The sequence below is a fragment of the Bubalus bubalis genome, chromosome 6 (assembly GCF_019923935.1).
Source record: "Bubalus bubalis isolate 160015118507 breed Murrah chromosome 6, NDDB_SH_1, whole genome shotgun sequence".
In the NCBI taxonomy this organism is placed as follows: domain Eukaryota; kingdom Metazoa; phylum Chordata; class Mammalia; order Artiodactyla; family Bovidae; genus Bubalus; species Bubalus bubalis.
Genome location: NC_059162.1, coordinates 42,474,127 through 42,490,516, shown reverse-complemented (window position 1 = coordinate 42,490,516; position 16,390 = coordinate 42,474,127). Strand labels below are relative to the sequence as shown.

Genomic DNA, 16,390 nt, shown 5'->3' with positions numbered 1-16,390 from the left:
GACAAGCTATTTGTATATTTCTCAGTTTTATGCAACTGGCTTCATAGTTTTGAGCTAACTGTAGTTTTCCTTTAAGAAAAATGAATAACATAGTATTTGTGTTTAAAATGTTAGCCTTCCTAGTTGATTTTTTAATATGTATTTCAGTTCAGTTCAGTTCAGTCACTCAGTCGTCTCTGACTCTTTGGGACCCTGTGAATCGCAGCACGCCAGGCCTTCCTGTCCATCACCATCTCCCGGAGTTCACTCAAACTCATGTCCATTGGGTTGGTGATGCCATCCAGCCATCTCATCCTCTGTCGTCCCCTCTCCTCCTGCCCCCAATCTTTGCCAGCATCAGAGTCTTTTCCAATGAGTCAACTCCTTGCATGAGGTGGCCAAAGTACTGGAGTTTCAGTTTTAGCATCATTCCTTCCAAAGAACACCCAGGGCTGATCTCCTTTAGAATGGACTGGTTGGACCTCCTTGCAGTCCAAGGGACTCTCAAGAGTCTTCTCCAACACCACAGTTCAAAAGCATCAATCTTCGGTGCTCAGCTTTCTTCACAGTCCAACTCTCACATCCATACATGACCACTGGAAAAACCATAACCTTGACTAGACGGACCTTTGTTGGCAGAGTAATGTCTCTGCTTTTCAATATGCTATCTAGGTTGGTCATAACTTTTCTTTCAAGGAGTAAGCCAGTCTTTTAATTTCATGGCTGCAGTCACCATCTGCAGTGATTTTGGAGCCCCCAAAAAGAAAGTCTGACACTGTTTCCCCATCTATTTCCCATGAAGTGATGGAACCAGATGTCATGATCTTCGTTTTCTGAATGTTGAGCTTGAAGCCAACTTTTTCACTCGCCTCTTTCACGTTCATCAAGAGGCTTTTAGTTCCTCTTTACTTTCTACCATAAGGGTGGTGTCATCTGCATATCTGAGGTTATTGATATTTCTCCCAATAGGTACTAGTAGGTATGTTAGCAGATGTTCTTTTAGCTGTCACTGAGCTATTTTCTTAACGTTTAATAAGAAATTAAAATATTCAGAAACTAGACTGCTTAAATATCTATACTCATGCCATTGACTCTAGTAACACCATAATAGTATGTTTGCCTTTGTAGAATTGTTAAATAATTTTTCTAAAAATAATATTCAGTATGAATTTATATTGTAGAAAAATTTAGTGCTAAAAATGTAATGCATCCAAACTCAAAAAAAATACCAAGAGTGAATCCAAATATGAACTATGAACTTTGGGTCATAATGAAATGTCATTTGTAACAAGTGCACTATTCTGGTGGGGGATGTTGATCATGAGAGGAACTGTGCCTGAGCTGGAACAGTGGGTATAAGTGAAATCTCTGTATCTGCTACTTATTTTGCTGTGAACCTAAAACTGCTCTCAAAAGTAATGTCATATTTTCAAAAAAAAGTGATGCAAAGGAGATACATAAGCATCAAATGGTAAAACATAAACAGGAGCTTACAGGTTATGTAAAATGATACATTACAAAATTTTATAAGCTAGAGACAATCTGTCTTGTCCATGAACTATGGCAGTTTCTTTTTTGGGATGTGAACTGATCTTTGGCTCTGGATTTCTATATAGGTTTCATTGTCAAAGTTCCTAATTTCCAGCTGCCCATCTTCCTGCCTTTATTAATTTTTAAAAATACTTATTTATTTATTTTTAGCTTCATCCGGTCTTAGTTGTGGCATGCAGGATCTTTGCTTGCGGCACTTGGGCTCTCTAGCTGAGGTGTGTGGGCTTAGTTTCCCGGAGGCATGTGGTAACTTAGTTCCAGACCAGGGATCAAGCCCACATCCTCTTTGAAAGGTAGTTTCTTAACCACTGGACTACCAGGGAGGTCCTCTTTGTTAACTTTTGACCACAGTCCGACTTTCTCACTAGCTTGTGATCCTGTTTCTACTGTGCTTATTTTTATTTTCTCCACTGTTTTTTGATATAGCTCTTGCTTTTTATTTTTCCCCTGGGACTATATTCCTTCATCCTGAGGAGCTCATTTCAGGAGGCTTAAATGTACCTTCTAGTCACTAATTTTCCTTTTGTGAAATATAGAAGATTGTTTTAGGGCAGCATTTGTTGAAATAACTTGTAATCATGCATATGTAATACTATACATTTAACCTTGGTAATAAGAGTTAAGTTTTAGTTATGGAAATCATCACAAACTGAGGAAAGGGAGGTCAGATTTGCCTTCCTATTTATCTTTTATATAAGCTGTTGTAAAAATTAACTAATATTTTCTGAGTGTTCATTTATGGTGGCTGAAGCAGCCCATAGTATAACTGCCGGATACTAACACTTTTCCACATAGATACTCACAGGTGAAAACCAAGTTTACTGAATTTTTCAGTTATTTGCTGCATTTTCAGTATGACTTCTGGCTTTTATATGAGTCAAACATATTAGTTTAGATTTCTTCTTTAGTAACTTTCTTCTTGAAAAGATTACTGGAAAGTAAGAAGGGCATATCTAGTTAAGGATATTTGCTAATAAAACTGGTTTTTAGGTCAGCAAATAAGATGTAGCCAGGGACTTGCTACTTAAAGGAAAATCAAGAGCAAAGGATTCTTTTCTTTTTCCTTTCAGTGGTTAGAGCTGTTTTCAATTTGGATCCTACCAGAACATTGATTAAAGAATATATAAAGATTTAAAGTCTTTATCATATCACTTCAGAGTTTTGCAGGTTAGGGACCCTCATCCACTTACATGTGTATCTTCCTTAAGTTTTATTTTTAAAACTTAAAGTGATCCCAAGACTTCTTAATCTATTTAATTGTTCACTAGTTAAAATTTTCTTAAATATGTATACTAAACTGAATTTTTTGACTTTTTAAATTGTTTTCCTGTCAAGTATCAGTTATTAAATGTTCATACATATAGATTCATGGGCAGTTAGAGTATTAGTATCTTACCATTGTAATATTTTTGGAGAAGGGAATGGCAACCCACTCAAGTATTCTTGCCTGGAAAATCCCATGGATAGAGGAGCCTGGCGGGCTGTAGTCTATAGGGTCACAAAGCGTTGGATACGACTGAGCGATCAATGCTTTCACTTTCAATGTAATGTTTAATTATTATAAGTTAAAAATATATTTATATCCTCTTTAAAATATTCAGACCATTACTTTCTTTCATATCAGGTTTGAGTTTAGTATGTAACTTTAGTTAACAATTCCTTCAGGATAATTAGTTTACCAGTTTATTAGTAGAGTTATGGTCCATAAGAAAATCTTAATCTCAAAAGGTAGTAATTTTAATTACCAGCAGAGGGCTCTGTGTGTACACATATTTGTAGTTATAAACAGTTTTTTCTTGACTGATTGTTTCAGCCTAATGCAGTTTTCTCCTAACAAATTATTAGTTAACTTATGGACTCAACCAGAAATGAATGTGCACAAAATTTTTTTTTTAATCAAGTATTTCTTCACTTCTTCATTTATATTATAGCAAAATATTAAGGATCATGAAGACCAAGTATAACTTACAAGTCAAATATTTTAGCTCCTCCTGTTTTTAAAAAGAAAGATTATTTTAATTCCTAGAGGTACTATTACTTCTTTACTAAACAGTGAATCAGCATTCGTACTGATTTTCAAATTAGTATTTAGTTTTTTAATATATAAAACCAAGAATATAGTTTTAAGAAAAATTTACATTTTTAGTTGATCAGAAAATATGATTTTGATTCTCATTATGCTTTATTTCTAGGTGTATTTTTACACATTCTAGCAGATACACTAGGGAGTATTGGTGTAATTGCCTCTGCCATCATGATGCAGAATTTTGGTCTGATGATAGCAGATCCTATTTGTTCAATCCTGATAGCTATGCTCATAGTTATAAGGTAAGTGTTGGTATGTTTCTTTCATATATTAAAATGAGAGGTGATAAACATCTTATTTAAATTACAGATCTAAATTATTATGTTGGGGGTTTTTTGGTCTTCAACAGATTTCTACATAGATTGTTTCTCTTTTCATCTTACTTTTTTTTGTGTTACCTCAGGTTTGATATTTCGTTTTTGTATTTAGTGATTGATCTTCCTTAAATCAAATCAGTAGTAATTTTCTTTAATCCAGCACTATATTTTTGAGTAGAACATTGGAAATATAAAATGTATTAATGTTAGAATATCATTCCTTTGACATCTGCATTTTGTACTAGCAAGTGTAAAAGAATACTAAAATCTCTTCTAGAACTAGCTTTAATTTATAAATTCACATTATTGTTGTAGAAGTCTTATAAAAATGCTTACTGAAGTATATTTATGTCCTCCTCTCTATTGAGGTTACAAATTTTTGAGGAAGGATCTGTCTTTTAGCTCTTTGGCTCTCTATTGCCTGTCATGGTACCAGTGTTTATATAAAAAGTATGATATATGATATATAAAAAGTATGATTGTGTATAAATTCTCAATAAGTATTGTCTGAACTATAGAAGATAGTTACTGTCTTTTAAATTTATGTCAATTTATTATTTTAATTTTTATCAGAAAAATGGAACAGTTGTGCCTTTATTTCCCAGTCTTGGCTTACTTACATAGATATGTCTTGATTGGAATGATTTTGTCTAGTTTATCCATATGGTTTTACTGTTAGTAAAGCTGTCTTTGTAATGATTACAAAGAACCGTTAGTGGGTAGACTATGATGATTTTTATAGCTTGTAGTTGAATAAAATAGACTTAAAAATTACAATGAAATTATAATCTTATAAATTAGTCATAAATGTAGATTTTTAAGTTTTTTCATAAAATATAGGATATACATTTTAAACGTGAGGCTTATTTTTAAATTTTATTTAAATTATTTGTACTAGGAAGCATCTCTGCTGTGTAAAAATCTTTTATAAAGCTTTGAATCTCTTTTCTGCATCTTTGGAAATCTTACTATACTTCCTTGAAAGTTCTTCAGCTTAGATATCACATATTCTATGAAACTTCTGATAGATTTGGTTTCTTATATCTGTTCCTCTTTATTTGCATGTTCAGTGTTCATTTTATTTTGTGTTATAATTCTTGGTTGCTTCTAATACTTCTTAGAGTTGGATCTTAATCTCAACTTTTCTTTGTCTCCAATCTTATATCCTAATTCTATCATTTGTTGCTTGGAAGAGGTTGACCTTTCTGTCTCCTTCTAATTTATTTTCTACAGTGTGGCCAAAGTGATCTTTCTTTAATAAAGATTATGGTACATGTAAAAATTATCTTGCTTTGAATCTTTCCATGGCTTTCTTGCTCTCAGGATAAAGTCTGAATTCTTTAGTAGGCCTTCATGTTGGGATTCATTTATCTCTTCAGTCTTTTCTCTCACCCCGTCTCAATTTATATTTGTTCTCCAGCCATAGTAATTAACTGTCAGTTCCCTGGAAACATGTTAGAAGCTCTCTGGATTCTGGGGCTTTCTCATCTTTCCTCTCAGCAAAATAAACTACCCTTACATTGAGTGCCCTTTTCACTTTCCATTCACCCTCACAAATGCATAGATCTTTCAGTTTAAATGGCACTTCCTTGAAGAAGCCTTTCCTGATTCCCTGTGTCTCAGGAGGGGTTAGGTAAACCTGTAGCACCACCTGCTACTCCTCTTGCAGCATTTACATAGAGCCTCTTATTGTCTCCCTTAAGCTCCATGAGGGCAGACTCTTTTTTCATGGTTGTAAAGTCAGCACATAACTGTGCCATGTAAAACTTAATATATTTTTTGATTTGAATCAAAATAAATTTGTGTTTTTGTCAGTCTCAGAGAATGACTTTCTCTGATCCTAAATGGGGAATTCTTAGTTCTAGTCCCATTCAGTTGTTCCACCAGAAATATAATAAATAAATAAACAAACACAAGACAAGAAAACCTTTTTTGTTGTTGTTGTTGAAATATAACACATTGAAAAGCTATACAAGTTATTTTCAGCAAATATTTATTAACTAAGTACCTCTTACCAGGGTAGTGAAAGGACAAGATATGTACTGTTTTGATCTTACATTATAGCAGAAGAGAGAGACACAAATGAATCAATAAACCAATATCAAGCAGTTATGTGCAGAGAGTTAATATGGGGTTGTAGTGACTGATATACCACTTTTTTTTATTTTATAAATTAATTTATTTTTTGGAGGCTAATTACTTTACATTCAGAAAACGAAGATTTTTGGAGGCTAATTACTTTACATTAAGAAAACGAAGATCATGGCATCTGGTCCCATCACTTCATGGGAAATAGATGGGGAAACAGTGTCAGACTTTACTTTTGGGGGCTCCAAAATCACTGCAGATGGTGACTGCAGCCATGAAATTAAAAGACGCTTACTCCTTGGAAGAAAAGTTATGACCAACCTAGATAGCATATTGAAAAGCAGAGACATTACTTTGCCAACAAAGGTGCTACTAGTCAAGGCTATGGTTTTTCCAGTGGTCATGTATGGATGTGAGAGTTGGATTGTGAAGAAAGCTGAGCACCGAAGAACTGATGCTTTTGAACTGTCGTGTTGGAGAAGACTCTTGAGAGTCCCTTGGTCTGCAAGGAGAACCAACCAGTCCATTCTGAAGGAGATCAGCCCTGGGATTTCTTTGGAAGGAATGATGCTAAAGCTGAAACTCCAGTACTTTGGCCACCTCATGCGAAGAGTTGACTCATTGGAAAAGACTCTGATGCTGGGAGGGATTGGGGGCAGGAGGAGAAGGGGACGACAGAGGATGAGATGGCTGGATGGCATCACTGACTCGATGGACTTCAGTCTGAGTGAACTCTGGGAGTTGGTGATGTATAGGGAGGCCTGGCGTGCTGCAATTCATGGGGTTGCAAAGAGTCAGACGCGACTGAGCGACTGAACTGACTGAATTACTTTACAGTATTGTAGTGGTTTTGCCATGCATTGACATGAATCAGCCATGGGTGTACATGTGTCCCCCATCCTAAACCCCGCTTCCACCTCCCTCCCCATCCCATCCCTCAGGGTCGTCCCAGTGCACCGACCCTGAGTGCCCTGTCTCATGCATCGAACCTGGACTGACAATCTATTTCACATTTGGTAATATACGTGTTTCAGTGCTGTCTCTCAAATCATCCCACCCTTGTCTTCTCCCACAGAGTCCAAAAATCTGTTCTTTACATCTGGATCTCTTTTGCTGTCTCACATATAGGGATCATCGTTACCATATTTCTAAATTCCATAAATATGCCTTAATATACAGTATTGGTGTTTTTCTTTCTGACTTACTTCACTCTGTATAATAGGCTTCAATTCCACCTCATTAGAACTGATTCAAAAGCATTCTTTTTAATAGCTGAGTAATATTCCATTGTGTATATGTTCCACAGCTTTCTTATCCATTCGTCTGCCGATGGACATCTAGATTGCTTCCATGTCCTAGCTGTTGTAAACAGTGAACATTGGGTACACATGTCTCTTTCAATTCTGGTTTCTTTGGTGTGTATGCCCAGCAGTGGGATTGCTGGGCTGTATGGCAGTTCTGTTTCCAGTTTTTTAAGGAATCTCCACAGTGTTCTCCATAGTGGCTGTACTAGTTTGCATTTCTACCAACCGTGTAAGAGGGTTCCTTTTTGTCCACACCCTCTCCAGCATTTATTGTTTGTAGACTTTTTGATAGCAGCCATTCTGACCAGGGTAAGATGGTATCTCATTGTGGTTTTGATTTGTATTTCTATGATAATGAGTGATGTTGAGCATCTTTTCATGTGTTTGTTAGCCATCTGTATGTCTTCTTTGGAGAAGTGTGTTTCGTTCTTTGGCCCATTTTTTCACTGGGTCTTTTAATTTTTTGGAATTGAGCTGCATGAGCTGCTTGTATATTTTTGAGATTAATTCTTTATCAGTTGCTTCGTTTGCTATTATTTCCTCCCATTCTGAAGGCTGTCTTTTCACCTTGCTTATAGTTTCCTTCACTGTGCAAAAGCTTTTTATTAGGTCCCATTTGTTTATTTTTGCTTATATTTCCATTACTCTGGGAGGTGGGTCATAGAGGATCCTGCTGTGATTTATGTCAGAGAGTGTTTTGCCTTTGTTTTCCTCTAGGAATTTTATAGTTTCTGGTTTTACATTTAGATCTTTAATCCACTTTGAGTTTGTTTTTGTGTATGGTGTTAGAAAGTGTTCTAGTTTCATTCTTTTACAAGTGGTTGACCAGTTTTGCCAGCACCACTTGTTAGAGATTGTCTTTTCTCCATTGTATATTCTTGCCTCCTTTGTCAAAGATAAGGTGTCCATGGGTGCGTGGATTTATCTCTGGGCTTCCTATTTTGTTCCATTGATCTATATTTCTGTCTTTGTGCCAGCATCATACTGTCTTGATGACTGTAGCTTTGTATATAGTCTGAAGTCAGGCAGGTTGATTCCTCCAGTTCCATTCTTCTTTCTCAAGATTGCTTTGGCTATTCGAGGCTTTTTGTATTTCTATACAAATTGTGAAATTATTTGTTCTAGTTCTCTGAAAAATACTGTTGGTAGCTTGATAGGGATTGCATTGAGTCTATAGATTGCTTTGGGTAGTATACTCATTTTCACTATATTGATTCTTCCGATCCATGAATATGGTATATTTCTCCATCTATTTGTGTCATCTTTGATTTCTTTCATCAGCGTTTTATAGTTTTCTATATATAGGTCTTTTGTTTATTTTATTTATTCCTAAGTATTTTATTTTTTTCATTGCAGTGGTGAATGGAGTTGTTTCTTTAATTTCTCTTTCTGTTTTCTCATTGTTAGTGTATAGGAATGCAAGGGATTTCTGTGCGTTAATTTTATATCCTGCAACTTTACTGTATTCATTGATTAGCTCTAGTAATTTTCTGGTGGTGTCTTTAGGGTTTTCTATGTAGAGGATCATGTCATCTGCAAACAGTGAGAGTCTTCTTTTCCAGTCTGGATTCCTTTCATTCCTTTTTCTTCTCTTATTGCTGTGGCTAAAACTTCCAAAACTGTGTTGAATAGTAGTGGTGAGAGTGGGCACCCTTTTCTTGTTCCTGACTTTAGGGGAAATGCTTTCATTTTTTCACCATTGAGGATAATGTTTCCTGTGGGTTTATCATATATGGCTTTTATTATGTTGAGGTATGTTCCTTCTATGTCTGCTTTCTGGAGGGTTTTTATCATAAATGGATGTTGAATTTTGTCAAAGGCTTTCTCTGCATCTATTGATACAATCATATGGTTTTTATCTTTCAATTTGTTAATGTAGTGTATCACATTCATTGATTTGTGAATATTGAAAAATCCTTGAATCCCTGGAATAAAGCCCACTTGGTCATGATGTATGATCTTTTTAATATGTTGTTGGATTCTGTTTGCTTGAATTTTGTTGAGGATTTTTTTCATCTGTGTTCATCAGTGATATTGGCCTGTAGTTTTCTTTTTTTGTGGCATCTTTGTCAGGTTTTGGTATTAGGGTGATGGTGGCCTCACAGAATGAGTTTGGCAGTTCACCTTCCTCTTCAATTTTCTGGAAGAGTTTGAGTAGGATAGGTGTAAGCTCTTCTCTGAATTTTGGTAGAATTCACCTATGAAGCCATCTGGTCCTGGGCTTTTGTTTGTTGGAAGATTTTTGATTACAGTTTCAATTTCTGTGCTTGTGATGGGTTTGTTAAGATTTTCTATTTCTTCCTGGTTCAGTTTTGGAAAGTTATACTTTTCTAAGAATTTGTCCATTTCTTCCAAGTTGTCCATTTTATTGGCATATAGTTGCTGATAGTACTCTCTTATGATCCTTTGTATTTCTGTGTTATCTGTTGTGATTTCTCCATTTTCATTTCTAATTTTGTTGATTTGATTCTTCTCCCTTTTTTTCTTGATGAGTCAGGCTAATGGTTTTTCTATTTCATTTATCTTCTCAAAGAACCAGCTTTTGGCTTTGTTGATTTTTGCTATAGTCTCCTTTGTTTCTTTTTCATTTATTTCTGCTCTAATTTTTATGATTTCTTTCCTTCTACTAAGCCTGGGGTTCTTCATTTCTTCTTTTTCTAGTTGCTTTAGGTGTAAAATTAGGTTATTTATTTGATTTTTCTCTTGTTTCTTGAGATAAGCTTGTATTGCTATGAACCTTCCCCTTAGCACTGCTTTTACTGAATCCAATACGTTTTGGGTTGTCGTCTTTTCATTTTCATTTGTTTCTATGCATATTTTGATTTCTTTTTTGATTTCTTCTGTAATGTGTTGGTTATTCAGAAGCGTGTTGTTTAGCCTCCATATGTTTGTATTTTTAATCGTTTTTTTCCTGTAGTTGACATCTAATCTTACCGCATTGTGATCAGAAAAGATGCTTGAAATGATTTCAGTTTTTTTGAATTTATCAAGGCTGGATTTATGGCCCAGGATGTGATCTGTCCTGGAGAATGTTCCGTGTGCACTTGAGAAAAAGGTGAAATTAATTGTTTTGGGGTGAAATGTCGTATAGATATCAATTAGGTCTAACTGGTCCATTGTACCATTTAAAGTTTGTGTTTCCTTGCTAATTTTCTGTTTGGTTGATCTATCCATAGGTGTGAGTGGGGTATTAAGGTCTCCCACTATTGTGTTACTGTTAATTTTCCCTTTCATGCTTGTTAGCATTTGCCTTCCATATTGTGGTGCTCCTATGTTGGGTGCATATATATTTATAATTGTTATATCTTCTTGGATTGATCCTTTGATCATTATTTAGTGTCCTTCTTTATCTCTTTTCACGGCCTTTATTTCAAAGTCTATTTTATCTGATATCAGTATTGCTACTCCTGCTTTCTTTTGGTCTCCATTTGCATGAAATATCTTTTTTAAGCCCTTCACTTTCAGTCTGTATGTGTCCCTTGTTTTGAGGTGGGTCTTGGGTAGACAGCTTATATAGGGGTCTTGTTTTTGTACCCATTCAGCCAGTCTTTGTCCTTTGGTTGGGGCATTCAACCCATTTACATTTAAGGTAATTATTGATAAGTATGATCCTATTGCCATTTACTTTGTTGTTTTGGATTCGAGTTTATAAACCTTTTCTGTGTTTCCCATCTAGAGGTTATCCTTTAGCATTTGTTGCAGAGCTGGTTTGGTGGTGCTGAATTATCTCAGCTTTTGCTTGTCTGTAAAGCTTTTGTTTCTCTTTCGTATTTGTTGTAGGTTTTTCTCTTTAATCACTTTAAGTACATCCTGCCATTCCCTTTTGGCCTGAAGAGTTTCTATTGAAAAATCAGCTGTTATCCTTATGGGAATCCCCTTGTGTGTTATTTGTTGCTTTTCCCTTGCTGCTTTTAATATTTGCTCTTTGTATTTGATCTTCGTTAATTTGATTAATATGTGTTTTGGGCTGTTTTGCCTTGGGTTTATCCTGTTTGGGACTCTCGGTTTCTTGGACTTGGGTGGCTATTTCCTTCCCTATTTTAGGGAAGTTTTCAACTATTATCTCCTCAAGTATTTTCTATGGCTTTTCTTTTTGTCTTCTGGGACTCCTGTGATTCGGATGTTGAGACCTTTAACATTGTCCCAGAGATTTCTGAGGTTGTCCTCATTTCTTTTAATTCTTTTTTCTTTTTTCCTCTCTGCTTCATTTATTTCCACCATTCTACCTTCCACCTCACTTATCCTGTCTTCTGCCTCAATTATTCTACTGTTGGTTCCCTCCAGGGTGCCTTTGATCTCAGTTATTGCATTATTCATTATATATTGACTCTTTTGTATTTCTTTTTTTTTTCTTTTGTATTTCTTATAGGTCCTTGTTAAACATTTCTTGCATCTTCTCAATTCTTGTCTCTATTTATCTGTAACTCCATTTTGTTTTCAAGATTTTGGAACATTTTTACTATCATTCTGAATTCTTTTTCAGGTAGACTCCCTATCTCCTTTTGTTTAGTTTGGTGGGCATTTATCATGTTCCTTTACCTGCTGAATATTTCTCTGCCTTTTCATCTTGTTTAGATTGCTGTGTTTGGGGTGGCCTTTCTGTATGCTGGAAGTTTGTGCTTTCTGTTTATTGTGGAAGTTGCTTCCTGAAGGTGGGGTTGGCTAGTGGCTTGTCAAGGTTTCCTGGTTAGGGAAGCTTGTGTCGGTGTTCTGGTTGGTGGAGCTGGATCTCTTCTCTCCGGAGTGCAATGAAGTGTGCAGTAGTGAATTTTGAGGTGTCTGTGGGTTTGTTGTGACTTTGGGCAGCCGGTATTTTAATGCTCAGGGCTATGTTCCTGCATTGCTGGAGAAGTAGCATGGTATGTCTTAGTCTGGGACTTGTTGGCTCTTGGGTGGAGCTCGGTTTCAGTGCACATATGGCTAGTGGAGGTGATGGAATTCCAGTTGAGCTATTTCAAATCCTGGAAGATGATGCTGTGAAACTGCTGCACTCAATATGTCAGCAAATTTGGAAAACTCAGCAGTGGCCACAGGACTGGAAAAGGTCAGTTTTCACTCCAATCCCAAAGGAAGGCAATGCCAAAGAATGCTCAAACTACCGCACAATTGCACTCATCTCACACGCTAGAAAAGTAACGATCAAAATTCTCCAAGCCAGGCTTCAGCAATACGTGAACTGTGAACTTTCAGATGTTCAAGCTGGTTTTAGAAAAGGCAGAGGAACCAGAGACCAAATTGCCAACATCCGCTGGATCATGGAAAAAGCAAGAGAGTTCCAGAAAAACATCTATTTCTGCTTTAGTGGATCACAATAAACTGTGGAAAATTCTGAAAGAGATGGGAATACCAGAGCACCTGACCTGCCTCTTGAGAAACCTATATGCAGGTCAGGAAGCAACAGTTAGAACTGGACATGGAACAACAAACTGGTTCCAAACAGGAAAAGGAGTACGTCAAGGCTGTATATTGTCACCCTGTTTATTTAACTTCTATGCAGAGTACATCATGAGAAACGCTGGGCTGGAAGAAGCACAAGCTGGAATCAAGATTGACGGGAGAAATATCAATAACCTCACATATGCAGATGATACCACCCTTATGGCAGAAAGTGAAGAGGAACTAAAAAGCGTCTTGATGAAAGTGAAAGTGGAGAGTGAAAAAGTTGGCTTAAAGCTCAACATTCAGAAAATAAAGATCATGGCATCTGGTCCCATCACGTCATGGTAAATAGATGGGGAAACAGTGGAAACAGAGTCAGATTTTATTTTGGGGGGCTCCAAAATCACTGCAGATGGTGACTGCAGCCATGAAATTAAAAGATGCTTACTCCTTGGAAGGAAAGTTATGACAAACCTAGATAGCATATTAAAAAGCAGAGATATTACTTTGCCAACAAAGGTCCGTCTAGTCAAGGCTATGGTTTTTCCAGTGGTCATGTATGGATGTGAGAGTTGGACTGTGAAGAAAGCTGAGCTCCGAAGAATTGATGCTTATGAACTGTGGTGTTGGAGAAGACTCTTGAGAGTCCCTTGGACTGCAAGAGACCAACCAATCCATTCTAAAGGAGATCAGCCCTGGGTGTTCTTTGGAAGGACTGATGCTAAAGCTGAAACTCCAATACACTGGCTACCTCATGTGAAGAGTTGATTCATTGGAAAAGACTCTGATGCTGGGAGGAATTGGGGGCAGGAGGAGAAGGCGATGACAGGATGAGATGGCTGGATGGCATCACCGACTCAATGGACATGGGTTTGAGTGTACTCCGGGAATTGGCGATGGACAGGGAGGCCTGGCATGCTGCAGTTCATGGGGTCGCAAAGAGTCGGACATGACTGAGCGACTGAATTCAACTGAACTGATTGGTTTTGGATGAGCTCTTGTTGATTAATGTTCCCTGGGTCAGGAGTTTTCTGGTGTTCTCAAGTTTTGCATTTAAGCCTCCTGTTTCTGGCTTTCATTCTTATTCTAACAGTAGCCTCAAGACTTCTCCATCTGTACAGCACAGATGATAGGACATCTAAGGATTCTCCACAGTGAGGGATACCCAGAGAAGTTCGCAGAGTTACATGGAGAAGAGAAGAGAGAGGAGGGAGATAGAGGTGACCAGGAGGAGAAGAGGGGGAATCAAAAAGGGAGAGAGCAGTCTAGCCAGTAATCAATTTCCTATGTGCTCTCCACAGTCTGGAACACTCAGAGAGGTTCGTGGAGTTACACAGAGAAGAAAAGAGGGAGGAGGAAGATAGAGGTGACCAGGAGGAGACGAGGGGGAGTCAAAAGGGGCAGATCAGTCTAGCCAGTAATCAGTTCCCTATGTGTTCTCCACAGCTTGGAACACCCAGAGAGATTCACAGAGTTAAACAGAGAAGAGAAACTGGAGGGAGAACATAGAGGTGACCTGGGGGAGAAAAGGGAGAGTCCAAAGGGGAGAGAGCAATGAAGCCAGTAATCACACCCCTAAGCAAAAATGGGTGCTGAAGATTAAATTCTTAAAGGTGCAAAATTGATAACAAATACCAAAAAGCAAAGATTAATAATCTAGAGTAGAGGTTACACTATGAAAAATACAATATTAAAAATACAAAAGAAAATCACAAAAATTATAAAAAATATATATATGAAATTTGCTTTAAAGATAGGGTCTTTTTTTGCAAGGAAATAGTAGGTTCTAAAAATGAAAATTAACGGAGTAATAAAGAATTTAAAAATTTAAAAATGATAGTAGTAAAAATATATCTAGGGATTTCTCTAGAGCTGTTTTGGGCAGTGTGGGGTCCGTTCAGTTTCAGATAGTTCCTTGTTCCAGCTTATACTTTTTCTCAAGGTCTATAGGCCCCTTCCAATGCTTAGTGCTGACTACAGGCTTTTAATCTGTTGCACCTGTCACTTCAAGAGCAGTTCCTTCTTCTTTGTTTATTTTGGCTTTCTCTGTTTGCAAGTCTCTTCAGTGTCTAATTTCCGCCCTGACACAATGGGGCAAAGGTGGTCACTTACTTAGGCTCACGTATTCAGTTGTGCTGTGGGGATGGAGGAACACTACAAATATCACTGGTGTGTGGGGAGTGCTCGCAGTGTATGACCACATTTGATTTGCCCCAGCTCATGTCGTGTGTTCTTTCCCAGTCTATACTGCTCAGGCTCCAGGTTGCTCTGCAGGGGAACTGTCCAAAGCTGGCCCTGGGTTACATGCACTTCCTGGATCTAAGCTGCTCAGGTTCAGGTTCTTGGGTACTCCACAAAGGCACAAACTTGGTTAGGTGTGCGTTTTGTACCCTTCCCAGGTCCGAGCAGCTCAGGCAACTGGGTGCTTGAAGAGCACACTGTCCCAGGTGGGGTGTGCTTCTTAATCACCTTCCCGGGTCCTGGCTACTTGGTTTCCCAGGTTTGCCACAAGAGTGCCATGTCAGGTGTGCTGTGTGTTTCCTCAGGGGCGCTGATCTCTGGCTGTGCCCCTCCTGGCAGAGGTCAACCCTCCAGGATCCCAGGAAGACTTAGTTAGCAACTGGGAGTCTGCTCACATTTGGTGGAGGATGCCGTCTCTGGGGCCGAGATTGCCCCTTGCCCTCTGGCTCTGGCTGTCGCCCACCTGCGTCTCTCTCTCCAGCAGGAGGATGGGCTAGTCTGCAGCCGGCTAGCCCTTCTTTGGTATTCTCTCAATCCTGTGTTCTGTGAGTGGGTCAGCCTGTGCCTTAGGTTAGAGCTTTTTGTGGGAAAGTTCTCTTGCTTGCTCTCTTTTTTTTTTTCTTTCTCTTTGACTATCCCACGTTTGGGTTGCCATCTCACATTAGCTTCCTCAGATTGTCCTCAGGGCATTCAGGCCCAGTCCTTACCTTAAGCATGCAACCCTTGCCTCCCTGTTCAGCCCCACTTGCTGGTGGCAAACACAAGTGTCTGGGCTACTTCTCCACTGGGAGTTGCAGTTAGGCATGTATTCTGTGTTTTTTTTTCCCTCCTGGTTATGATGCCCTCTGAGATTCCATAACTCCCCACAGATCTGCTGGTGAGAGGGTTTCCTGATGTTTGGAAACTTCTCCTCCTTCACGACCCCCTCCCCGGGACGGATCTCCATCCCTAACTCTTTTGTCTCTTATATTTTGTGCTATCTCCTTTTGAAGAGAATGGGCTGCCTTTCTGGGTGCCTGGTGTCCTTTGCCAGCATTCAGAAGTTGTTTTGTGGAAGTTGCTCAGCATTCAAATGATCTTTTGATGAATTTCTTGGGGGTAAAAGTGGTCTCCCTGTCCTGTTTCTCTACCATCTTAGGACTGCCCCCTCGCGATACCACTTTAGATTGAGTCATAAGGGAAGACTTCTGAAGAGGGAGGGTTTTGAGTCAAAATGTCTAAGAGGGCACTCTAGCCTAAGGAACAGCTAGTGTAAAAGCCCTGTAGTGAAAAGAACGTTAGCACTGAAAGGAGGTCAGTATGGCAGAAGTATAGGGAGTAAGGGGAGAGTGCTTTGAAATAAAGTTGGGGAGACAGGCCTGGGAAAAGGAGCCAGGGTTGAGAGTTTGGATTTTTATTTCAGGTGGAGGAGGAAACCATAAGGGGTGACATTATTTGATTTGTAT

General features: G+C 38.2%; 1 protein-coding gene across 3 annotated transcripts in view; it reads left to right on the top strand.

The window, feature by feature from the left end:
* SLC30A7 (solute carrier family 30 member 7) overlaps nucleotides 1–16,390 on the top strand; it is a 94,657-nt gene that overhangs the window by 33,383 nt on the left and 44,884 nt on the right. For all 3 annotated transcript variants that reach the window (XM_006049817.4, XR_006551786.2, XR_006551787.2), the window contains exon 8: nucleotides 3,723–3,858. In XM_006049817.4, the coding sequence (XP_006049879.3) occupies nucleotides 3,723–3,858 (136 nt within the window). The remainder of the gene's footprint in view (nucleotides 1–3,722; nucleotides 3,859–16,390) is intronic.